Genomic DNA, 26,398 nt, shown 5'->3' with positions numbered 1-26,398 from the left:
GATCTTTCTCTTTAAGCTCGATCCTGGAGTAGCATTAAAGCAATCCTCGGCACCTTCAGTCCATTTTTAACTCCTCAAACCCAATGTGCAGCCCCCTATTCACTTTCTCAGTCCTGAGCTTTCCCCAGAAAATGGGAACATTGGATGACACTGGATCTCATGGAAGTTTGGTCCCATTTGCACCACTCAAATAGGTGAGTGGGATAGAGGGCCCAGGAGAGGCCATGTCATAGTGTTCTGCTAGATTCTTCATGAGATACCAAGAATCTAGGCACAGGATCTTTGCCCTCAAAGTTGTTAGACCTTAAGTGTTTCCCTGAGATGGTTCATCCCAAACAAAATTTGGAGAGCTCATCACAAAACCATCATGTTCTAGAGGGATTATGAGGTCTGCTCTCTGACACTCATGTGCAGAGTTAGGACCACTCAGAGAAGACCAGGGAGGCCAGTTTTGCCAACTGTGTTCAGGGCACCCATCTGGGGAACTTCTGTACCTTCCTGCCTGGGAATAGAGGGTGGGCCTGGGGAGGCTCGGAGAGATGGTCCTCTCTGGCCTGCCAGCTGGAGACGGGGTTAAAAATGAAAGACACCATTCGTGTTCTATTTTATGATCTGAATGAGGGATAAATGCACAAATGCCAGTGCTTAACTTTTCTAAATGACCCGAATGTCACTAATGATATGTTTCCTTCTGGTCCACCAGCTGGTGAACACCAGTGGCTTCAACATGAGCTTTCTGAAGCTCTTCCGAGCGGCCCGCCTCATCAAGCTGCTGCGTCAGGGCTACACCATCCGCATTTTACTGTGGACCTTCGTGCAGTCCTTTAAGGTAAAAGGCCTTACCAGCTCCGGGCAACCCAGCATTATTCCACAGGTCCCCTCGCCTCTGGGAATGGCTATTTGTCAGAAGCATCAGATAAACACAGCAGTCCTCAGCTATAATACAACTCGGCCAGGAGGTGGTTAGCTTATGACTGATTAGTTGGGATTTCATTCTAGAAAGCATCCCAACTTTGAAACTCAGTTATTGTCTCTGTTCACTGAGGCAGGGGGCTTGTGTATTCCCTCCCAAGTATTCCAGAATGCCCAGAGCAATCCTACCCATGGACAGAGCCAGCCACCTATAGTCACATATCCTCTGCATTTTCAGAGTTTCATCCATGGCTTTATTTCACCCAACAGTTTTTCAAAGGACTCCTTGAGTTGTGTTTTATAACAAGATGATTCATACCATTCCCACACATGTCATCATTAGTATGTAATTCCTGAACCACTGAATATATCGCATGCTAATGGCCACCTCTGCGTCCTGCAAATGAATAAGACATCTGGGCAAGGTTAATATGGTGAGCATCTTTTGAATGACCTCATCAGGTTGTACAGAGGTGTATGTGTAATAAACAAGTTAAAACTTGAAACCTGAGACCCATGTAAATGGCAGAGACTTTCAGTAAAAGAAATTTTCCATATTTAAATATTTGCATGCTGTAGCAAATATAATTCATTTTTGAAGTTTGAGGAGCATTTATGCTATTCAAAAACTTACTGTTTTCTTCATAAAATAGGGTTTTTCAATAAATGTATTTTTAAAATCTGATGAAATTGATTCAAAATGAAAAATCATGAATTTAATAATTGCCTTCTTTAATTATTTGTACATTTTAATTGTATTATTTGATGTTTGTGCTGATTGCTGTATGCGGGCTTTCTCTAGTTGTAGAGAGAAGGGGCTACTCTTCACTGCGATGCTTGGGCTTCTCATTGCGGTGGCTTCCCTTGTTGCCAAGCACAGGCTCTAGACACATGGGCTTCAGTTATTGCTGCTCTCAGGCTCTGGAGCTCAGGCTTAGTAATTCTGGTGCATGGGCTTGGTTGCTCCAAGACATGTGGAATCTTCCTGAATCAGGGCTTGAACCCATGTCCCCTGTGTTGTTAAGTGGATTCTTAACTATCGGACCACCAGGGAGTCCAATTATTTGTACATTTTAATTCCAAACTGAACTGAAGAGAGCCTGTCAGTGAATTCATGGTATCTCGTTATTTAAAAGGGACTTCACCCCACACCATCATGACTTTTACTTCTCCATCAAGTTCTTGTGCATCTGAAATGTGAGACCAATTGTAAGGATGTTCAGGTTCCCACGAGCAACCTTGACATTTTTATTGTCTTCATCATAATTGTTTGGTATGATAATTCCCACAATGAATAATTCCCACTCGCCTCAATGAAAACTGTTTCTCCAAAACTGAATGACGGAGGAGAAATCAAAACCCTTAGCAAGAATTTAACCATTTGAGTCTTGAGTGGAGCTGGATTTAGAATTTGAAACACAAGATGCTCTTAAAACCTCTTTGTAGAGCCCTGCCCAACAAGTTCCAGTTGTTAGTCTCTTAAGAAATATGCGTCAGCCTGTCATATCCTCATGATCACCAATTCTCTGTGAAAGTGTATACTATTGAGGACAAAGAAAAGCATGTCAAAAACTGACGGCCAAATGGTTGGCTTATTCCAGTGAATAGAGAAAAGTGGAGACAGGTGTGTCTGTCTCCAGGTAACACTGTGATGGATGGGTGTTTCCTTTGTGGAGCCGCTCTGGGACACAGTGTAGAAGTTGTTTTCCTGAAGTTGGTTTAACAAAGGCTGCCTCTGCACACACACAACAGAGAGTCACACAGTGTAGACAGCATTGTCCCGTCTCTGCCTCCCCCTCCCTCACCCTGAGCATCACCTCATTTCCCACCACTGACTCCTCTCAGTGCTTCTCTCTCTCCCTTATTTTTTTTTCTTTCCTAATTTAACGATGACACTCGGCTGTCTTCCAGTTTGCATATTTTCTGACCGGAAGTAGGTTGTTATTCTTTGTTCTGTGAATGTGCTGTGTCTTTACTTTCTTCAGGTATTTTACAGTCCTTTTTGAAAATAATTTTTTGGCTGTGCCACTCCACATGTGGGATCTTAGTTCCCTGACCAGACATTAAACCCACGCCCCTGCATTGGGAGCGTAAAGTCTGAACCACTGGATCACCACGGAAGCCCCTCTTTTCCTTATTTTGTGTTGGAATGTATGCCATGACAAGGAGAGAGATCAGGATGGGAGAGAGGTACCAGGGACTAGAGATGATGGAATGGGGAAGGCAGAATAAAGGCAGGAAGCACAACATAGAAAGTGAAGGGAAGAGGCCAGAAACCTGCCTCCCTGCCCTCTCCTTTCAGCAGAGGGTGTCTTCACGTGCCCCGGTGGGATGTAGCCACTGCTCACAGACCTTGAGAATCAGCAGTCCATGGGAGAAGGGGTTCTCCCACCACCTCTCAATTTCATTTTCATGTTTGTTCTTTATTCAAATTGTAAAAGTCTCCCAGGACTCTTCATTTAGTTAGCACCGTGGAGAAGCTCTGCCTGGCTCCTGCAGTCTGAAGCCTTCAATTGCCCTCCTGGGAGTCGCGCTGTACACACACGAGAGAGTGAAGCCTCGGAGTCACATGAACTGCCAGGGAGGCTTCCTGGGTGGTGAAAACAAGGGGCGTCCATTGTCAGCGCCAAGATCCCCTAGAACTGTAGTGCCCACCCTTTCCCCAAACCGAACTGCCCTGTGTCTTCACCCTCCCCCAGCCACCAGGGGCAACTCCCTGCCTGCCTCTTCCTCCACTCACCCCTTCACCTCCACCTTTAAAGTGTTGTCATCCCAGAGTGGCAGGTAGCTTGCACAGGATTGAATGTTGTGCCACAGGGCTGCATGGCAGAGTTTTGTGGTCACCCACACTTTGAAAGACTTTTTGGAATTTTGCACAAAACAGGCTGAAAAGTCAGCAGGCTTAAACATTGGAAAAAGATGTTTCATCAGAGCCTGAAGGCGCCTTGTAGGAACTGACCAATGACTGAGACCCCTCAGCCAATTCATTCTGCTTCCAGATGCTTCATTAGGAGCCTTGTGTTGAGTGAAGGAGTGGGAAGGGTCATACGGGGACTTGGGAGTCAAAGCTGGATGCTCGCTGTGTAATTGGCGTCATATTTGCCCAGATTATTAATATTCTGCATACAGAGTGGGATGAAGACCAGACCCAGGAGTTTTTCCCAGCTCTCCCTCAGATACCCGGCCACACACTTTACTGAGTCTGAGAAGATTCTTGGTGGGGAAGGAAATTACAAACCTCTCTGAGGCCAACAGCTTGCATACCTATCAGACGACGTGGACATCCGCAAAAGCATGGAACTCCAAAATAGAACATCCCAGGGGAATAGAGAGCTGCTGCCCTGTGTTTAAGTCATTCTGAGGGCAAAAGTTCCTACGCTGCCTGGGGTGCAGTTTGTTGACCCCAGAGCTGCCTGCCTTTAAATTCATGGTCGTGTCTCTGCTTCTTTCCAGGCCCTTCCCTATGTCTGCCTTCTGATTGCCATGCTTTTCTTCATCTACGCCATCATTGGGATGCAGGTGAGTGGGTGCCTTGGGAGCCTGATGGGGAACAGCTGTCGCCCATGCTGGCTTTCCAGCCAGAGCCTACAGGATTGAAGGTGCTTTAAAGAACCCCTTCTTACCCAGAGGTTGAAGTGTTAGTAGCTCAGTCGTGTCCAACTCTTTGTGACCCCATGGACTATAGCCCTCCAGGCAGCTCTGTCCAGGGCATTCTCCAGACAAGAATACTGGAGTAGATTGCCATTTCCTTCTCCAGGGGCTCTTCCCGACCCAGGGATTGAACCTGGATCTCCTTCATTGCAGGCACTTTCTTTACCACTAAGCCATCAGGGAAGCCTCTTACCCAGAGGCTCGCTCTAATATCTTGTTGCAGTATGACCTTGGGAATATCACATGTGCAGTTCCCCACTCAGGTTGCCCAGGTGGTCAGTGTGGTCTGATAACAGGGGCTTCATCTGTGGTTGTCAGATCCTGGTGCTTTCTCACACACAGTTGGATTCCACTGAAGATAATGCCGTTGTTCTTGGCCAGAGGGCGCCCCCTGAAACTTACGAGAGGGTGAGGCTCCTGATGGTCCATATCTCAGGAGCCTCCCATATTTGAGCCAGACCTAGAAGAAGATCAGATGGCTGCTCTCCTATAGACACAGACACAAAATGTATTTGAGTTACACCCCAAACAGTTGAGATTGAGAACAACTCAGAATCTCTGGCAGTGTGCCCAATCCATGGGAAATCCCTGGGCCACATTCCAGCTGATGCCTGTCAAAGGACCATGCAGCTTGCTGGATGGTTCTCCTGGGTTAGCACATCCTTTCCAGTTTCAAGATTGAGACGTGGATGAGGTTCGCACCCTGGGTACTCATGCAGATAACCAGAGGCCCACTGAGCAGAAGGGACCAAGGGATCTTTCAAAAGGCAGTGGTCATTTGTGGTGTGTGAACACCTACCATAAACACCCTGCAGCACACCCCAGCACCTGTCTGGTTGGGTACACAGGCTCTGCTGGGCTCCGAGAGGCTGACTTTCTGACTTGGAGATATGGAGGCTACACCCCGGTGTAAGACCTCAGCCACGTGGCCATCTCCTGCAGTCAGGCAGTCTGGCTGCCTTTGGACGGCCAGCTGCCTTCTCAGTGGTGGCTGCCACCTGGAGCCACTGCTCACATCCCCCAGACTTGCCATGTCGGCAGCCCTTTCTAGAGCTTGTCTGAAATGTCGTCTTTTACTCCTCTCTCTTGCCTGCACTTCCTAATTTTGTTCCTCTTCTAATCCCATTACTGGAGAGTTTTGTTCTCCAAAAATACAATAGAATGTCAGGTGTCAGAAAATGTGACACTTGGTTGAAAAGTAATGAGTTCTCTTTCACGGAGGATATTTCAATAGAGCTTTAATGATGATGTCAGGGGTGTGTTGCAAGCTGAATCCCAGCTGAAGCTGAATCTTGTCTTGCTGACTTCTATTAAGTCATTTCTAACTGTGAAGCATTTGATTCTAGAATTTAAATGTTCTTGAATAGCCAAATGAAACTTGATTAAATTAGGGTTTGTTTTTTTTTTTGTCCACACTTAAGGGGGAAGATCCCTTGGAGAAGGGAATGGCAACCCACTCTGGTATTCCTGCCTGGAGGATTCCATGGATAGAGGAGCCTGGAGGCCCCCAGTCCATGGGGTTGCAAAGAGTTGGACAGGACTAAACAACTAACATTTTCAAAATAGTTCTTATCCCTTTTCATCTTCAAGCAAAATAAATTAGGAAAACCGTCTCTAATACCTGTTAGTGGTACTACTGATAATGATGAATATCATTTACTATCACTTGAATCCCTAAGTGTTTTAGACACTGTGCTAAATGTATGCTCTTACCTCCTCCTGCCTCTCCCTTCCTCTCTTTCTCTCTCTCCCTTCTAAAGTGTATATATTATACCCACACACATAAATACAGGACACATAAGATACATAACTGATGTATTCAGGAATGATGTGAAATGTTTAGAGGTGGGTTTCATTGTCTCCGTTGTTGCCTAGCATGGTTAAGTAACTTGTAACGCACTCCAGATCTTAGATATAGGTGGGAGAGCTGAGTTTAAATCTCAGCTTTGTCTGCTCCACAGCCCATATCTGCACCTTCTGCATAGTGACTCTCCTCCCACCAACAAGGAAACACAAGTATTTCTTTGACTCTTCAGTGGCAGGTGGAAAGTTCTCCAGTTGTGACATTGTGATATTTACAGTAGCCATAATGTGTAATAATTTATTGTCCATAGACTTATTTCCAAAAACTAAAAGCACTGTTCCCATTTTACTGAGACAGGAATGGCATCCCCATTTTGACGTACCTTTAGCTGGCTGTCTTCATCATGGCCCTTGACAGAGACCCCACACCATGAATAAAAAAAACATCTGGAAAAAAAAAAAAAAGCAGACACCTAGCTTGTTACCAGAAAGGTTGTTTCTCATATAGACACAACCAACAGGGGGATCCATACCAACAGAAAAGAAGAGTAGAGAAGCATCTGAAAGACAGAGATAGCAACAGGATGTGTCTTTGAGAAGTATTGTTATTCTGAATTCTCAAGGGCTTCTTGGAAGAAGTGAGCTTTGCAGACAAATCTGAGGGTGAAAAGAAGGAGTAAGTTGCTGGGTTTGGGAAAGAGCTCTGGGGCTGCTAGTAGTTAGGAGGTGTGGCTTTTAGACCTCAGCTCCACCACTGACCAGCTGTGCAAACTTCGTCAGATCACTGAACCTCTCTTGGACTTAGCATCATCACCAGTGCAGCGGAGGAGTGGATAGATAGCTTTATGGATCCCTTCTAGTTCTTAAATTCTGTATGTGTGTGCTCAGTTGCTCAGGCACGGTTGACTCTTTGGGACCCCATGGACTGTAGCCCACCAGGCTTCTCCGTTCATGAAATCTTCCAGGCAAGAATAGGGGTGAGTTTCCATTTCCTACTTCAGGGGATCTTCCCAATCCAGGGATCAAAACCTTGTCTCCTGTATCTGCTGCATTGGTAGGTGAATTCTTTACCACTGTGCCACCTGGGAAACCCCAATCCTAAGCAAAAACAAGAGTTAAGCCTATAATTGCAGTAAGTGTTCAGATGGGTCTCAGCAAACCTTTCTCTTTCATAGCCTTTCCTTTTGATGTCGGAGATTTGGGTTAATGACAAGGACTAAGTGAAAAGCTTTGAAAAAGGTGAAAAAATTTAAAGGCCACCTTTGTAATAAATATGCGCTTTTGGCTTAACAATAGCTCCTTGACTGTTACACACATAACTTTTATAAAATAACAGTGTACCCTCTGGCCAGTTCATGGTTAGTAAGGTGTTTGAGAAAATCGTAGAGAGGACAACTAATGAAGTCTTCAGGAGAGTCATAGGGAGAAAAAACCCCAAGTTGTATGTGTAAGAATCAGGGATAAGTCGTGGATTTTGAATTAAGAGGATGAAAAGAAAGACAGACAGAGACATGAACATGGGCAAGGATATGTGACAGTTTCCTCCTGGGGCATCCAGAGCTAGGTTTGATTGTTTGGCTGGGATTTTTTTCAGTGCTCCTATTTGTCTGATTGGGGGCCCTCAGCCTTCTTATCTCCCTTCTTCCCTCCTTCCCCAATGCCACCTAGCTTGCCACCTCCATTCTCCCTGAGAGAGAAGTAGTATTTAGGTTTTGAAATCAGTGTTGAGAACAAATTCCCCAAGCAGGTGTCAGTGGGAGTTATTTGGGCAAGATAGCAGAGACTGTTCCTCAATTGCACATTCCAGAGGAAAGTGTGTTCCATTTAGCACATATTAGATAAACTGATAAGCCTTCAGTTGTACAAACATTGCCTTGTGAAAGTAGATCCTGAGATCTGAATCATGACTGGGGAGGACAGTACATGTGTAAGGGTACCCTTCCCATCTAGAGAGGGCTTCCCTGATAGCTAGCTCAGTTGCTAAAGAATCCGCCTGCAGTGCAGGAGACCCCAGTTAGATTCCTGGATCAGGAAGATCCTCTCGAGAAGGCATAGGCTACACACTCCAGTATTCTTGGGCTTCCCTTGTGGCTCAGCTGGTAAAGAATCTGCCTGCAAATATGGGAGACCTGGGTTCGATCCCTGGGTTGGGAAGATCCCCTGGAGAAGGGAAGGGCTACCCATTCCAGTATTCTGGCCTGGAGAACTCCATACACATAGTCCATGGATCTCAAAGAGCTGGACACGACTGAGCGACTTTCACATTACTTCACTTCCCATCTAAACAGATGTGGGATACACCTTGGCTCCAGGCAGCACTGTGTCTAGGAGTTCATCCTTACTTTCTGTGGCCGGAGGTCTTGTGTGTGCCTCTTATTTCCATATGAATTTGCACAGTAACCACATTCTAAGCCCAATGAGCAACAGCAGATCAGAAAACTCACTCTGTAGCCAGATCTGCCCAAACCTGTTTTCTTTTTCCTTTTCCAAGTATCCAGTTTTCCAGACTTTCTTCATCCCATGGGCCTGGGTTATAGATGTATCGCACTTCCGAGGTGTGACTCTTTGGGATGGGAGCACACCCCAGGAAGATAGGGATGCCCCTCTCTGACTTACAGTGCTTGCAGATTTCAGGGCAGCATCTGCCTATTTCTTTTTTATAAAGAATAAATCACATCTTCTGCAAATACATATGTTCTCATCATTACCAGCTGAGACAGGAAGAGAGGAGGGTAACGCATTCCCTGCACGCCTGTCATGGGGTAATCTTGTTGACAGACGGCTTGAATGCTGTGGTGAATAGGTATCATAGAAATTAAACGACCAAATTAGGTGTGGGAGCAACTACATCCAAGCAGAATGACTTCCAGAGATCTTGCCTTCTGTGGTCCTTGCAAGCATTCCTCCTCTTTGCTTCCCTGGAGAATATAACTCTTGCCACATATCAGGCCAAGAACATGGGGTCTGCCAGCCTTCCTGGGTTCTGAGTTGTCTGCTTCAGGGTTAGGCCGTCAGGAGGAGCCATGTGGGTGAAGCTGCTGCCCCTGCCAGCATGTGCTCGGTCGGGTTGGACTCTTTGCGACCCCATGGACTGTAGCCTGCCAGGCTCCTCTGTCCATGGGGTTTCCCAGGCAAGAATATTGGAGTGGGTTTGCCATATCTTCCTGCACAGGATGTTCCCGACCCAGGGATCGAACCTGCGTCTCTTGCATCTCCTGCATTGGCAGACGGGTTCTTTACCATGGTGCCTCTGACCCTGCAGGTCCCACTGCTTACTGATGCTCAGGGCTTTCTGCTGTTTTTCTCACCCAGGTCTTTGGAAACATAAAGTTAGATGAGGAGAGTCACATCAACCGGCACAACAACTTTCGGAGTTTCTTTGGGTCCCTCATGCTGCTCTTCAGGTACCTGGATCCATCCCTGCCGTGGCTGGAGCGCTCCTGAGAAAGGGAGACAGTCACCTGCCTTTGCTTCCTGTTCCCGTTTGTCTGCCTGCTCTGCTTCTGTGAGGATAGATGGGGGTGGGTTGGTGGCGGGGCCTCCAGAAAACCGCCCTGCTGACTTTAGGAAGTTTCCTCCACATCTTTGGCTCAGTAATCAGTTTGCAAATGGCAACTTCAGCACCTCCTCTAGGGCTCAAAGAGGGGGAAGTTGAGGACAGAGTCCATTAAAAGGCTGAAACCATAGATGGTCAGATTTACATGGAGTCTTCGAGTCCCACAGCCCTCTCTACCACTGTCAACAGAAGACAGAGAAGCAGTGCCTGAGGTTGCAGAACCCAAGAAGCCCTCCCGGCACTCTCCATCACAGGATGGAGAGCATAGACAGAGGCTCATGGAGCACAAAAGGAGCCTAGGAAGGGAAGAAGGGATGCAGGAACCGGGAAGATGGTCAAGGAGAGGCTGGGCCGTGCAGACCTGCTACTACTAACCGAGTTGTCTTTGGGTTCAGGAGTGCCACGGGTGAGGCCTGGCAGGAGATAATGCTGTCGTGTCTCGGGGAGAAGGGCTGTGAGCCCGACACCACTGCGCCGTCGGGGCAGAGCGAGAGTGAGCGCTGTGGCACTGACCTGGCCTACGTGTACTTCGTCTCCTTCATCTTCTTCTGCTCCTTCCTGGTGAGCAACAGTGTGCTATCAGTTCAAGAGGGGGTCCAGCCCACCTGCCTGATCAATAGACGAGAGGTTTCCTTCTGTGTACGTTCAGTCACAAGCTCCAGCCTGTGTTGAGAAATAGGTCCTCCTCAAGAGAGCTCTTGGAGGCCAAGGTGCTTGTCAGACACCCGGGTGGGTGGCTTTCATTGACTGAGAAATGTCTCTGCTCCTTCTAGGGTAGCACTGTGTGAGGAGAGGTGATGAGGGGAGTGGATGGGGTTCAGCAAATTCAGCATCCAATGTCATGTTGAATTGGTGGTGACTCAAAGTAAATCTTTCTCTTCTGTATCTCTGGTGTTTTATATCTTACAAGCAGGACTGAGAATCTCTAATCTCTCTTTTGGAGACCTTTGGACCCTTTGAGAAAACGTACCTTGAAACTCTTAAGTGGATAGCATTAATTGAAGCAGGATGATGACAATGTACAATGGAATAGATGTGGTTCTTTCTTAGGTTGCTACATTTGATGGCACTTGGCCAACTTGATAGATGTGAAAGGATACGATTGCTCTGGCATTGGTTAAATATTGAGTAATGCATGAAGCACACCCATCTAGAAAATGGTGAGAAGCCCCAGGTGCCTTCTGAACTCTTTTTTTGGGAGAAAGCCTGACTTGGCACAGAAGCTTCCAGAAATCTCTACCCTGCACCATCAGATAAGTGGTGATAGAATAACAGGCAAGGTGCTACCAGGTCACTCTAAGGGTTAGTGCCGTGTTTCTGGCCACCCTGATGTCCCTCAGCTCAGCTCCCCTGCTAATGCCACCAGCTGCGCAAAAATAGTCTCAAACTAAAGTGCTGCCGTTTAAAAGTAGCCAGCTTCATGGCTGGGCATCCCGAAGTGAATTGTCTGGTGTCCAGGTGTTTCTACCTCTTTCAAGTGACCCAGAAGGGACTTGGCACATGTCCAACTGTCAGGTGTGAAGTGGCCTACAGACAGACTAGTAAGAGTGTCAGGCAGGTTGATGTAGCAGTGGATGGACTAGTCGGAGACTTGGGGAGCCCACATTGGTCATGTTGCTTTCTAGCTTTAGCCAAGGCACCTTCCTTTTTGTAGCTTCTGTAAAATAAAAAAAAGTACTTGTTGATAGACTGTTACCTGTACAGTGAACTGATACGTGTGGATGTGCAAGGTTTTTGAATGAAAAAAGAACAAAAAACATCTTATTTATAAATAGGAAAGTATAATGAATATAACTGCAAGGAAATTTAGAATGATTATATAAATTAGAGTTTTCGTTTATTCATTCCTGTATTCAGCTCATCTTTACTGAGTGGCCATTATAAGGTTCACCTTGAGCTAGGCACTGGGGTGAAGCCATCAGTCCCTCTGTCACCTAGAATTGAAAGGTGAGAATCATACAGGAGTATTAGTGCCCATCATGGGGGAAGGGGAGCACAGAGAAGGCCATTCAGACATCTCCATTTTATCTTCCATCACTGAAGTGTTTAATAATAAATATTTTAAAAGAAACCAAAGATATAACTGGAAAATTAATTAGAGACTATAAAGTACTTTTAGAATTTTGACTTAGAGGCTACTGCATAATTCACATTAATGTTATTTTTAAAGAGGCTATATTCAGTATGAGATGATAGGCTTGCAAATCTCAGCCCTACACTGACTCCATGACCTTGGGCAAGTCATACCGCTTCCTCAAGGCAAACCAACCACTCTGGAAAGATTTACCGAGGCGCTGGGATGTACCCGGCCGTGTGCTTGGAGCTAAAGAATACAAATGTGTATAGGACGTGCTTGAGTCCTTGAAGGGCCGGTGGTAATTAAACCTGCCTCACGAAAGGTTAGAACAAGCATTAAAACATATGATAGGCGTGAATATATATACACACAGTGCAATAAAAGACTATGCAAGTGTAAAGCAATAATAATACAAATAGATCGTTTTTGCTAACATTAATAATGGGATCTGGAAAGGAGTGTAAAGAAAATGTGTGGATACAGTCGGCTGTATCTGCAGGTCCCACCTCCATGAGTTCAACCAACCTCAGACTGAAAATGTTTAAAAAAACCAAAAACTCCAGAAAGTTCCAAAATCCAAAAGTCGAATTTGCCACATACCAGCAAATGTCCATTGCATTTACATTGTGTTAGGAATGTGTACAGAAGGCTGTGCATAGGTTATATGCAAATACTACACCTTTTTTGGGGGGGCCACACTGTGCATGGCTTGTGGAATCTTAGTTCCAGACCAGGGATCAAACCTGGGCCCCCACACTGAAAGCGTAAAGTCCTAACCACTGGGCCACAAGGGAATTCCTGGTACTTTACCATCTTACATAAGGGACTTGAGCATTTACAGATTTTGGTATCCGGGAAGGTCCTGGAACTAATTCTCAGCAGATGCCAAGGGATAATGATGGTGTGTACTCAGTCACTCACTTGTGTTCAACTCTTTGCAATCCCATGGACTATAGCCCACCAGGTTCCTCTGTCCATGGGATTTCCCGGGCAAGAATACTGGAGTGGGTTGCCATTTCTTCCTCCAAGGGGATCTTCCTGACCTGATAGAACCTGTGTCTCCTCCATTTCCTGCATTGGCAGGTGGATTATTTACCACTGCTCCACCTGGGAAGCCAGTTGTATATGGAAAACCCTCTATAACCTGGGCAGTGATTAAATAAATTTCACTGTGGCTCCAGTCACAGTGGCAGAAAGAAAAGTCCATGTTAGGATTAGATTCAGCTGCTTGAAATTCAGCTGCTTCAAATAACAGTGGTTTTACCATGGGGGATGTTTATTTTTCTGGCATGTCAGTGAAGCCTGGAGGAAGGCAGTGCGGGCTGGTTATGGTGACTTCACAGAGTGTCTGGTACCCCAGACTCTTTCCCTCTTTCTGCTTCCTCACCTCCACCAAGTGTCCCTCAGCTTTGTGGTAAGAAGACAACTAGATTCCAGGGATCCACTTCCATTCTAGACAGTGGAATGGAGAAGGAAGGACGGGAGGAGACCGGTTATTAGGATGCAACCAGCCATCTCTGTATTGCAGAGGAGACTCCCAGCAGGCCCTGGCTGCAGACTTTCTCTTGATCCCCAGTATCCTATCTGCATATCCTGTCTGCTGGGTACTTCCACCCACCCAGCCACTTCACCTGGGAGTCAGCAGCAGACGTTCCCGTTTGCTCACCCCCCTGCAGGCGATTCATCTCTGTCAGGCAAGATTCTTTCTCTTGCAAGTGACAGAAAGTCCAGCTCCACCTGACATGAACAGAAAGGGATTTTATCGGCTTATATAAATGAAGAGTTGGGCAGGACAGGCTTAAGCAAGCTTGCTCTAGGGCTCAGATGACATCATCCCCAGAACCAGGTTTCCTTCTCTGTTGATGGATCTCTTCCCCAGGCTTCTTCACAAGAGCTCTTTTCTCCAACACCCCCAGCCTGTGGTTCCAAGATGGGAACAGCAGCAGCAGCTCTAGACCTCAGTCCCTACATATTCAAGGCCAATAAGGAAAAACAAGTTCTCTTGCTCAGAAGATTCAATGCCATTTTCTTGGCCTTAATTGGATCACCAGCACTGTAGCCCAGGGGACAGGATTCAATGGCTAGCTGAGGCCTGGGTCATGGTAGTGCCCCACTAAACTGTATTCACTGGGACTCGGCAAGGGGTGTGTCCCTGGGAAACTGGAAGTAGTGTTGGGTGCTGCTGTTCACTGTGGCCAGGGCCTGTCAAGTCCACCTCCTTTATCTCTGTACCCAGGCTGCTGTCCTGCCTCTGGCCTGGCTCAGGAGCACCTCACAACTCTCTGCCTGGACTGCCAGCCACCGTCCACCCTGCTACCAATGCAGTCTGAATGCACATAGCTCTTCTCTTTCTCCTAGTTCAGCCTCTTTAGTGGTTCCTGTTGCCTCCTGCATAATCTAGATGAGAGCCCAGTGAGTCATGGAGCCCAGGCTAAATCAAGTTTGCCAGCTGTTTTTGTATGGCCCGTGAGCTAGCCATGATTTTTACCTTCTTCAGTAGTTCAGAAAAAAAACTTAAAAGACGAATGATATTATCCTGACATGAAAATTATATGAAATTCAAACCCATGCACTTTTCTGTCCCTGTTGTACATGTTTCTTTCACGGCTCTCAAAAAAGTCTGTAGGAACTTCTCCTGGGTCCAGTGGTTAAGAATCTGCCTTCCAGTGCAGGGGATGTGGGTTTGATCCCTGGTTGGAGAACTGAAATCCTGCATGCTTCAGGGCAACTAAGCCCACTCGCTATAACTGGGAGAAGCTGGAGTGTGACAACAAAGAGAGCCTGCATGTTGCAACTAAGACTGGATGCAGCCAAATACATATATAAATATATACTTAAAATCTGTAACATTTGTATGTTTCCGGTAGTCTCTGCTGAATACTAAATGTCTTTAAGAATATTCAAGTAACAGCATCTAGTGAACACCTGCTGTGCTTTAAGGAATGTGCTAGTCATGGAAATATATCTCAGACCCGAACTTTCTTACCTCCCACCCCTGGCACCTGGAGCTCTGTCTGGAACACAGTAGGTGCACAATAAATGTTGTTGAAGTAAGCAGGAGAACAGGGTCTCAGAAGCACTTGAGAGCCGTGAACAGCTTCAAGTTGTTGCACAGTAAGCCCAGCATCTGCTGTAAGGCATCCCACCAGGTCTCTGACAGGCAGCTGTGGTGAGCGCGGGTAGGGAAGGGAGACTGGAAGAGAGGCTTGGTGTTGGGCCTTGACTTCCTCTGGGCTTTGAGAATGTGTTGCTACTGCTGCTCCCTCTGCTGCTGCAATAACAAAGAAAGAAATTGAATAGATAACAAAAGCGACTGAGGAGTACTTCGCAAATATAAAGTGGCATAGCAAAGTGGACTCATAGCACTCCTCACATAGTGAGATGTGTGGTTCAGTTGTGAAAATGTGTTGCCTTCAGCAGGATCAACAGGGCTATGGTTAGGAACTTTCAGCCTCAAACTTGTGAATTCTTTACTTGCCTCACAGTTTGTTTTTCTGCTCTGGGTCCCCCCTAACTCCCCTTCTCCCCCTCGCCCTCCAGATGCTCAACCTGTTCGTGGCTGTCATCATGGACAACTTTGAGTACCTGACTCGGGACTCATCCATCCTTGGGCCTCACCACCTGGATGAGTTTGTCCGTGTCTGGGCAGAATATGACAGAGCAGCATGGTGCGTAGGCCTCTCGGCCACCCCCTCTGGGGCCGTATCAAGGGCCTCTGGGGTTCTCAAGGAGGAGGTTGGGATGGGAGCCACCCCATTCTGCCTGTTGCAGAAGGAGAGGAGAGTCCTCCTGGCTGTGGGCTGGGGAAGAGGCCAGGTCCTCAGACTGGCTCTGGGATCAAGCACACTATGGACCACTTAGCTTCTGTGTTTTCCTTTGCCTGCTCCTTCCTTCTGTAACAGGCATTTTCCTTTCTTTGACAATCTCAATACACAGTCTGCAACTCAGAGTGTTTGAGTTCAGTCCACAGAGGAGCTTCCAGAAATGGTTAGTGGACTCCTCTGAGTCACAGGGGGATTGACAAGGGTTCTCTGGGTCAGCTGGACATCTGGCCACCTTAGTCCTTTCTCTCTCTCATCCCTCTCAAAAGTACAGTTTCATATAACTCTGAAATTATACCAAACAAGTAAGTTATTCTCTGAACTGATGGTTTAAACACATGTGGGTTTCTGTTGATTGCATGGAACTGAGTTAAATGGCAGGAATTTGCAGAGATGACCTCCCCGGATCTTTTTCACTTTCCAGTAGTTCTCAAGTGAAATTGTGCCTTCTGGACTTTAATGCAGAGGCTGGAAAACTATAACCCATAGGCTCAATGTGGCTCACTTTATCTGGAAATAAAGTATAATTGGAGCACAGCTATGCCCATTTATCTATTGTTTATGGCTGTTTTCACACATTGTGATAAAGACAGTATGACCCTCAAATTAAAAAAAAAAAAACGTTATTATCTGGCCCTTTACTGAAAAAGTTTGCAAATCCTTGCTTCAAGTTCAAAGGCAACCTTTTGGTCCTCACAGTGGAAGACAAAGTGAGAGTGCTGTGAGCACTCATTCCATGGGACCTTTGTCCCAACTTATTTTAGTTTTAGGATCTTATCTCACTAATCTATCCATTCTGGCCCACCTCTAAAAATACGATAAGAAATGCCATCCTTCATAGGAGCGGACCACGTTGCTTCCACCTGGAACCATTTCATGATCTGAGACTCTTCCCCAAACCTATCCTCCTATGAGGCTGTTGCCCTTGGGTCACTTCTTTAGGTGTTGGAAGAGCACATAGGAATTCCTCTTCCCCTCAATAATTATTAACAATTTAGAGCACAGAGTTTTCTGAATCCATTATTATTACAGTAGCTGAGCAATGGTGTTTACTTTCTGGGCCTCCTTTCTTAGTAGGATAGGGCGATTAGAATGCCATGGGCAGTGTGTTACAGGCGAAGGGAGCCAGGCCTGCATCTTGTTAGCTGTGTGGCCTTGGACAAGTCACTCAACCGCTCTGAGCTCCCATATCTGTTGTATATAGTGGTAATGATCCTACCTCTGTGCAGGCTGTTTATAAGGATTATATTAAATTGTGTGTGTAACTTTTGTTACCATTAATAAGCATATGGGAAAGGAAGTAGAAAGCATGAAAAATTGGTGTCTATAAAGCTGGATGGCCATGGGATCAGGATACCAAGAAGGGACCTCTATCCCTCACCTGAGAGAGAAGAAACTATTTGCCAGCAAAGGTGTTCTTTGCTCACCTAGCCTCACTCAGGTAAGAGCCCTTGGCTCTCAAAAACCTCAACTTCCTGTGGTTTCACATTATTTGGGGACCCAAGTCCTTTGTGCATTAACTGTGCTACTCCCCAGTTCTTCCATCTGCTGGGAAGAGCAGTTCCATGAGGACTAATCATGAGACTCAGACACACGAGCTGTGAAAGACCAAGGAAAGCCTCTTGCATCTGCTTTGAAATTCCCAGCGTGACTTGTCCTGGTTAGTTTCACTGGCCTTCTCTAGGAAATGAGAGGGGAAACTAACCAAGGTGAAGTGGGCCAGTGTCTTCAAAAAGGAGACAGGTTGCAAAGTACATCAGCCTATAGACAACAGAACCAATTCACCCACACCTCAACCACCATAAGGAACCAAAGAACACATGGTAAAATGAACCTCCTCTCAAGAGTCAAGAGACTTGGAAGTACTGCTGAGCTATTTGGAAGAAGAGGAAGAATCAACAGCAAAATCAAGAAAAGATTAGGAAGAGCGGAGCTGGGGCAAAGTTGTTGTCTTGACATGGCTGGTGAGGACTGGATGCTTGGAGGTAGAGATGTGCAGTTATAGTTTGCGGTAGAAACTTGGATCTAAACCGGGGTGTGTCCAGACCTGCAGATCTCTGGCCGTTGCTGACTGGTTCTGACCCCTCACAGAGCAGATGCTTTAGCCTCTGAAAATGAATCAACTGTCCATTCTCTTCTTGCCACAAGAAGCCAGAAGTCTCTAGCAGGCTCTGTGAAAGGGGGTTACTATGACAGGCCCCAGTGTTCCTGGGATTCTGACTGGATCTGACCAGGCTGTCTGCGGGTGGGGTGGCAAGAACAGGACTGAAGGGAGAGCCCTGTGGCTCCCTCGCAGGCTGCTTTCTGAGCACAGATCCCGGCAAGCTCCTAGCACATTGAGAAGCGTTTGCCCAAGCAGAACTCGGGGGAAAATCTGCCACAAAGAGAAGCAATGTCCTCCGCAGATTCCCTCCTGCCAACTGTGCACCTTGCTAATTAGCTTAATGGGAAATTTCTCTCTCACAGTCCGGAGAAAGATGCTGACTTCCCACCACTTGACAAGCTGGTCGGAGTAGCTGCCTGTAAGCAGTGTCTGTGAAAAGCAAAGGGCTCTGCAGTCCGCTTCGCAGCAGCCTGGCATCTGCTCTTGATGGTGGCCCGAGGCATTTGTGATCTGGTGGGCTTGGTTCTTAGAGGCCTAGCTGGAGCCAAACTCCATTTGCTGCAGCTGGCCAGGTACGGGCCAGACACCTCGTGGGGTGCTCATGGTCACCAGGCATTGATTTCCGTGGAAAATAGGAGGCATTGTAGTTGGCAGAGTGATGGTTCACGCCGTTTGCAAGGTGCTGGTTCTCTGATGCTAACCGTCCTCCATCTCTCCTGGTCTGGCTTTGCCAGGCCCCAGGAAAGAAGCCACCCATCCTCCTCCGGCCGTCCCTTTCATGGCTAGGCTGTCGTGTCTCTCCTCCCTTCTCTGAGTGTCCTATTAACCCACCTGTGCTTCCTTTACAGCGGCAGGATCCCGTATAAGGATATGTACAAATTAGTGCGGGTGATCTCGCCGCCTCTGGGCCTGGGAGAGAACTGCCCTTACAGGGTGGCTTGCAAGGTTTGCCTCCGGTCCCCAGCCGTGACCATGACCATGACCGTGACCGGCAGTGGGGTGCAGCTTCCAACCCCCCTCCTCTCCGTTTTGCTCCACCACCACTGCGCCACATGAGGGAACCTTCATGTTGCTTTCCTTTGAGTTTAAAGAGGTCCAAACCCTTCCAGAACCAGCAGCTGTTACACAAGGAAGAAGGGCACTTGGCGGGGGCAGGGGGAGGGAAGTAGATAAAAAAGAGTTGAGGACTTAGTAACAGAGGCTGCTTTGACCTCTGTCTTCTTCACACGCACACACTCATTTGTGCGTGTGGAGCACACACACATCTCTCTCTCTTTCTCACTCCACCTTATTCTGTGGATTTAACCAGAGGAACCTCTCCCTCCTCCACAGAAGGCAGAAATCTTTTTTTAATTCAGCATGGAGTTCTGGTTTCTTTCCCTTGGAGAGAGCGCCTCCTTCTCACACATGAGTAGCATCCTCCCATAGAGAAGGTAGCAAAGTGTGATTCTAACCACACTTACCCCAGCCCCATTCTGGACAGTTTGGAACCAAGCAGTTATATTGGGTCGGTTGGCCAAAAAGTTCGCTCGGATTTTTTTCCATAAGCTCTAACAGAAAACCCTGAATAAAACATTTGGCCAACCCCATGAAAGCTATAGGACAGAGAGGTGAGAAACAATTAAAAAAAAAAATGAGGGCAGGAGGTGAGGATAAGTAAAGAAGGTGAAGAGGATATAGTCCATGGGGTGTGGGAGAATGTCAAAGCTCAGAGAAGGTCTGGGAAGGTCTCAGTAGAGCACAGAGGCTCCAGAGCAGAGTTCTTGCCTGAGGGTCCTGCCGTGTATTGTTGAGGGGTCTGTTGTGACTGCGCAGTCACGGCTTGTTGTGAGACCAGGAACATGGTCCAGGGGGCACACAGGGGACCTCCCTCTCCAGCTAACACAGGGGCTCCGCCCCGCCCGGGGCCAAGGCCACGCCCCCGAGATAAGGAAGCCTTTCCTGCCGTGCCTGGAAGGATGCGCAGGCTCCCTGGGGCGCAGCGCAGTCCGGCAGCTGGAAGACGACTTAGGCCCAGAAAGATGCCAGCCTGGGCGATGGGGGAGGAGCTGGCCGGGGACGGCGGCGAGTGATTCCTGTAGTCGGGCAGGCCGAACAGCTGCCTCTGCAGAGACTCTTTAAACTCCACCCTGGTGAACCCCGCGCGGCCGCATGTGGGAGAGCCCGGGAGGGCAGCATGGCATGCGAGACGCTCCTCCTCCTCCTGGTTTTGTTTCTTCTGGCCCCAGCATGCCGCTGCCCCGGGGCATGCCGGCACACCAAGAGCACTCTCACCCCACGGAGCCAGGTGGAAGCAACGGGCCAACGGAGCAGCAGCCTCCGCCCTCCACTTTCAGCGCCAGCCGCCGCCTCCTGCAGCGCTCACAGCATAGAGCGGGATACACGATGCCCCCGCCTGCGGGTTCAGAGCAGGAGAAGGGCCTGACTTCCAGGCCGAGGACAGGGGGCCGGAAACCCTTACCCCAGGGCTGGAGCACCGTCTATCTGGTTTATACCGTTCGCACACAGCCCTGGGAAGTGAAGACCAGCTTGTGTTGTAGGGGGCATGGCTGGTGTGAACAGGGAGGTGGGTTGACGCCCCTCCCAGAGGGGAACAACAGTCCCTAGGACAGCGAACGCAGAGGGACCTAAGGTTGCCGCCACGTTCCCGGGTCTGTGTGGGGCGTGATATAAATCCGCACCAGGATGGAGACACATGTATGATTTGCCTTGATTAACAGGTTTCCTATTCTTTTCCTGTTTGTCCATTTTGTTTCGTTTCTCTTCTCCTGTTTTCTGTACACTTTTGTTTGTTTTGGCTCCCGCCCCCCCGGAATGCCTGTTCCCCTCTCCTCCCTGTCTGCATTCTTCCCTGCCGCCCTCCCTGCCCCGCCCCCCGACCCCCACCCACCACCCCCGCCATGAGCAGTGGCCGCATCCATTACACTGAGATGTATGAAATGCTGACTCTCATGTCACCGCCGCTAGGCCTCGGCAAGAGATGTCCCTCCAAGGTGGCATATAAGGTAGACCACCCCTTCCTTTGTTCTGGGCTAGTGACCAGCAGGAAATGGGATCCCACTGTGGGAGGTCAGAACGTGGGGGAGGAAGCTGGGCTGGGAACTGTGGGAGGAGGGAACCAAGGAGGAAAGAAATGATGTGGTGCAAGGGTCAGGGATGTTCACAGAAGGATGATACACAAGGTGGTTTGTAAGACTCTAAATGTGTTATTCTGTTTGTACAAGTGTGTGACTTCTTGTGAGTGGGTTACTAGAAAAGAAGTAGCATGTTTCCTTTAAGAGGAAGCAGGGTGGTGGCCTGCAGAATAGCATATTTGGGCAAGAAGGACAGCAGTCAGAGCTTATAGAAAGATCTTCCATCAGGTAAACTAAGAAATAGGAAATAGGCATAAATTCCACTAAACATGGTTCAAGAAGAAATTTTTAGGAGGGAGGAAAACTCTTAACTAATTTCTACCTCCATGACATAGTGGTATGGTTCCTTCTAGGGATCAGAAAAAAAAAAAAAAAAAGAGGAACATAGCCTGCATCCCTTGATACATGATGAAGGATGCAGCTCCCTTCCGCCATTAGCCCAACTACCCATTTTTCCTGGCAGTATCAAAGGAAAGGGTGATGATGGGCACAGGCTGTGTTCAGCCTTAGGCCTGCCTTCTTGGCAGGACTGAGATATGGATGGACTCCCCTCAGTTTGCTTAGAGCAGCATTGTACATTAGGAGTCCCCAGCCATCAGGGTGCTCAGGGCCTTGGGGCCTGAACTGTTCCTCCACATTCAGTAATGTGTGTGCTCAGTCATTTAGTCATGTCCGACTCTTGCAACCCCATGAACTATAGCCCACCAAACTCCTCCATCCGTGGCATCTTCCAGGCAAGAATACTGGAGTGGGTTGCCATTTCCTACTCCACATTCAGTAATAGTTACTGTTAATCCCCCATTGCTGTTTAGACTGACTCAGAACTCTGGAGCTCTTTCATTCACCTAGCAATACGCCCTGGCAATGACGCCACTTCTCTGGAAGCCTAAAGCAGTGGGAGAGAGGTGGAACTCAGATACAAACTGTAAACTGGCCTTACACTCTAAGATGCCATATTTGTGGCGTCACATTAGGCAAGATGTTTCAATGGAGTGTTAGAAACCCTGCCTTGGAAAGAGACACTTAACTTCCTGCTAGGCTGGTGGTTCTGCTGGAGGACCTTCTCCTGCTGCTCCCTCCAAGTTTAAAGCTCCAGAGAGCATCTCATTGGAACAGGGAGCATCTATTAGGGACCCTCATCCACCCCACTACATGGCTCCTCCTTTGCAGCTTAGGAGCCAATATCTTTTATGCTCATGATTCCACATCTAACAGGTGATGGACTATATGGTCCTGAGTTCTTTGAATTTCCAGGGTGAAGCTTGGGGCAGAGGCGCCAAGGGTTGTGGGTATCAGAGGAAAAATTCATTCCAAAAGCAAGATACTCTCTGGAAAGTGGATTTGGCCATTTCCATTTGATCCCCTTCCTCCAGGTGAGGGGGACAAGGCCTGCCCACTCTGCTCCTGCCTCGGTCACCCTTCTCTCCTGTCTTCTCTGCTCTCCCCAGCCCTTCCCCTGGACCCTGTTTGCACTGTCTCACTTTTCCATTCTGCTCCACCTCATCCTCTGGATAGGCTGGACTTCTGCATGTTCAACCATGTGCTGGCAATTTAAAGACTCAAAAAGGGGGCATCAGGATGCATCTTTCAAGTCAGATAAGCAAAGTAAAATCTAGCCCTCCCATCACTGTCTTTTCACCTGAGTTTTTGGGAGTCTTCATGGGACAAGTGGGATTGTATAACAGCCCTGAAGCAGGGAATGGAGCCACCTCCCTGAGCTGACTCCTTTCCCTGAGACATTGTTTTTAGGAATCCTGATTAAAGACATTCTTAGGACCCTGGAGGAGTCCTACAGAATGATGAGTCCCTCTTCCCTTGAAATTTGGCATCATTCCCTAGGAAAAAGAAAAAGAAAAAAACAGCAGCCATTGAGCCTTCAGTGAGAAGCAGGGCAAGAACAGGACTGGGACAGGGGATGGGGGAATCCTTGCCCTTCTTTTTTGTCTCTGCATCTGACCGCTGCACTTTTCCTCCCTTGTCGCCAAGGTTTTTTTCGATATATGTTTTCTCCTGCTGTTTCTTTTCTCTTTTTCACACAGAGGTTGGTCTTGATGAACATGCCAGTGGCCGAGGACATGACCGTCCACTTCACTTCCACGCTGATGGCTCTGATCCGGACAGCTCTGGACATTAAAATCGCCAAAGGTCAGTAACCTTACGAAGGAAGAAGATTCTGGAACAACTCACCTGGAGTGATGCAGGACAGAGATATTTGAACTTCATCAGACCATGAAGTAACCTGGAGATCAAGTAGTTTTCACCTCTGAGATACAGTAAATGTTACTGTATTATTTAACTTTTACCCTTTCCTCTTAATGAAATGAATGAATTGATATTCACTTAGCTCCTTTGAGCTTTAACAGTATATGATCTTTGATGTCTGGCATATAGTAGAGATTTTAGTAATGTTTGTTGAATGAAAAAGTGAGTTTCAGTTCCTTTTTTTTCTTACATGGTGTCTGCAACGTCTTGGAAGGCTTCTGTGGCCAGTGCTCTCATGGCGATGCTTTGTTCCTCTTGATCATTTAGTGATTTAGGAAAGAAAGGATTTGCTACTTCCAGAAGGGCCTCCAGCTTCCTGCTCTTACCTGATCCAAGTCCTTTTTAAAATTGGTTTGCTCCAACCCAGGTTAGATCACTGGAAGAACTGATACACGTATAATGAGGCAGAGGCGGCTGGCTTTTGGCGCTCTGCACTTCCCCTTCTGATATACTGAGCAGCTGGGAGGCTCTGCGAATGAATGAGGAAGCTGATCTTGGTCCCCAGGGCCTCGGTTCTCTGTGGCAGGATTTCCCTGAGTCACTGAAAACAGGAGCCAGAATGTGTTCCCCTTCTTCAGCAGAAAGACCCAGGATTGCAAGATCCACAGTCACTGAGTGCCAAGATTTCCTCCGAGAATATGAGGCGCCGTGCTGACTCAGCCCCTGTCCCATCTCCTCCCTCCGTCCTCGTTATTTCCGTGTCTGTTCGGTTTTCGTTGTTAATAAATGTGTCTCCTCCCAGGTGGTGCAGACAGGCAGCAGCTGGACTCAGAGCTCCAGAAGGAGACCCTGGCCATCTGGCCTCACCTGTCCCAGAAGATGCTGGATCTGCTCGTGCCCATGCCCAAAGGTGCGGTGTCTCCTCCTGGCTATCCTTGTCACTGTAGGCCCAGCATGCCAAGACCACATCTTTGGGGGGAACTGGAGTAATCAAGGAGATAAGGGAAGGGTCTCTTTTATTCTTAGGAAACAGAAATCCCTCACTTCTCAAGTCCCATTTGTCATTGAAATGTTTCTTTTTGCTTATTGAAGTATCGTTGATTTACATTGTTAATGTCTGCTATATAGAAAAGTGAGTCAAGTATACATATATTCTTTTCCATCCCTGTGCTATACTAGCCTTGTCATTTATCTATCGTATATAGACAGACAATACTCTGCTATACTAACCCCAGACTCCCAATCCTTCCTTCCCCTTTGGCAACCACAAGTCTATACTGTGTCCATGGGTCTGCTGCTTTTTTACAGATAGGTTCACTTATGCCATTTTTAGAATCCATATAAAGTGATATCATATGATATTTGTCTTTCTTTTTCTGACTTACTTAAGTGTGATAATTTCTAGTTGTATCTGTGTTGCTGCAAATGACATTATTTCACTCTTTTTATGGCTCTGTAATATTCCATTGTGTAAATGTGCCACAGCTTCTTTACCTATTCATCTATGGATGGACATTTAGGTTATTTCCATGTCTTGGCTATTGTGAATAGTGCTGTTATGGACATAGGGGTGCATGTTTTATTTTTGAAGTATAGTTTTGTCTGGATATATGCTCAGGAGTGAGATTGTTGGATCATATGGCGGTTCTGTTGTCAGTTTTCTGAGGAAGCTCCTTTCTGGAAAATCATTTCTTAAGATAGGTCACTGTGATTGTGGGTGAAACTTCTTGGGTGCACAGCTCTATCCTCCCACGTGACATAGTTCAGCAAACCTTCAAGTGGTTGAGGAAAAGGTGCTGTTGCTGAGAGATGGAAATCAAGACCATTCCGGGGGGTTGGGGGTGGTGCTTACTAATGTGTTTCTTATCGTTAGTAACAGGACCCTGACTGGGTGGCCGTGGAGGTGCCTTAGGGATGGCTCTGGGGACCTGTTTACTCCATATCCTCGGTGCCTGGCACAGATGAAACCCTCCATTAATGTTGGATGGCTGGGTAGTGAAAAGGGCAAACCTGCTTCCCAAGCATCCTTACTCTCTCCCCATCTTCCCCTGTTTCCCTCCACGCCACACGGGTGTCCTCAGCCTCTGACCTGACTGTGGGCAAAATCTATGCAGCAATGATGATCATGGACTACTACAAACAGAGCAAGGTGAAGAAGCAGAGGCAGCAGCTGGAGGAACAGGTGAAGGTCAAGGACAGACTGTGTGGTGGGTGGGTGGGCCCCTGAGGGGACAGGCCAGTGCATCCCTGGGGGACAGTGCCCCGCAAGTGCATCCAAGCAGAGGCCAGGCCTTGCAGGGCCCAGGAACTGCCTAGGATCGGGGGATTAGAACCCCCGTGGGGCAGAGGTTCAGTAGTCACAGGGTATCAGTCATATTCCCATTTTACTCAAGTCGCTGCACAGTCGATTGAGTTCCTTTTTCCTCCTTTCCACTTTTACCACAGAAAAATGCACCCATGTTCCAGCGCATGGAGCCCTCGTCTCTGCCTCAGGAGATCATCGCTAATGCCAAAGCCCTGCCTTATCTGCAGCAGGACCCCGTTCCAGGCCTGTGAGTATAACCAGAACGCCCACCGCTCCTCTGCTTGCATTGTCAACTGTGTCATCAGGCAGACCCACAAATTCATTGCCTAGAAGCGCCCAAGAAATAACCCTAACTCTGAGACCAGTGGATGCGCCCCTCTCTGAAATTGAGAAGACAACATGTTGTATTTTTTTTTTTAACTTTCTATGGTAGCCCTTTTAATCTTTTATATTTTTATTTATTTACTTAGTTTGGGTTGAGCTGGGTGTTCTTTGCCGTTGTCGGGCTTTCTCTAGTTGCGGCGCACTGGTTTCTCATGGAGGTGGCTTCTCTTGTCGCAGAACATGGGTTCTAGGGAGCGTGGGCTTTGTTGCCCCATGACATGTAAAATCTTCCCTGACCAGGGATCAAACTCATGCATTGTCAGGTGGGTTCTTAACCACCGGGCCAGCAGAGAAGTCCAACGTGTTGCATCTTAAAATGGCTATTCAGCGGGGAGTAAGAAAAAAGCAGACTGAGCAGATATTGGTGCTATTGCCGTGGCCAGCTCGAGAGAGAGGGAGCCCTGTGAATGGCCAAAGGAAAAAGGGGCTGTATTAGTATCACCACTTTA

General features: G+C 47.6%; 1 protein-coding gene across 1 annotated transcript in view; it reads left to right on the top strand.

Annotated features, from left to right (window-relative positions):
- The window catches only part of CACNA1E (calcium voltage-gated channel subunit alpha1 E), a 520,667-nt gene that overhangs the window by 481,919 nt on the left and 12,350 nt on the right, over positions 1–26,398 (top strand). Inside the window, exons 36-45 of the mRNA XM_020908964.2 lie at positions 704–829; positions 4,366–4,431; positions 9,679–9,770; positions 10,318–10,483; positions 15,540–15,667; positions 20,833–20,929; positions 23,098–23,203; positions 24,063–24,170; positions 25,342–25,442; positions 25,706–25,812. Coding sequence (XP_020764623.2) covers positions 704–829; positions 4,366–4,431; positions 9,679–9,770; positions 10,318–10,483; positions 15,540–15,667; positions 20,833–20,929; positions 23,098–23,203; positions 24,063–24,170; positions 25,342–25,442; positions 25,706–25,812 — 1,097 coding nt within the window. The remainder of the gene's footprint in view (positions 1–703; positions 830–4,365; positions 4,432–9,678; positions 9,771–10,317; positions 10,484–15,539; positions 15,668–20,832; positions 20,930–23,097; positions 23,204–24,062; positions 24,171–25,341; positions 25,443–25,705; positions 25,813–26,398) is intronic.

Source organism: Odocoileus virginianus, chromosome 11 (assembly GCF_023699985.2).
Source record: "Odocoileus virginianus isolate 20LAN1187 ecotype Illinois chromosome 11, Ovbor_1.2, whole genome shotgun sequence".
Taxonomy (NCBI): Eukaryota; Metazoa; Chordata; class Mammalia; order Artiodactyla; family Cervidae; genus Odocoileus; species Odocoileus virginianus.
Note: the sequence above shows the minus strand (reverse complement) of the source record. Positions and strands in the feature narration are given on the sequence as shown.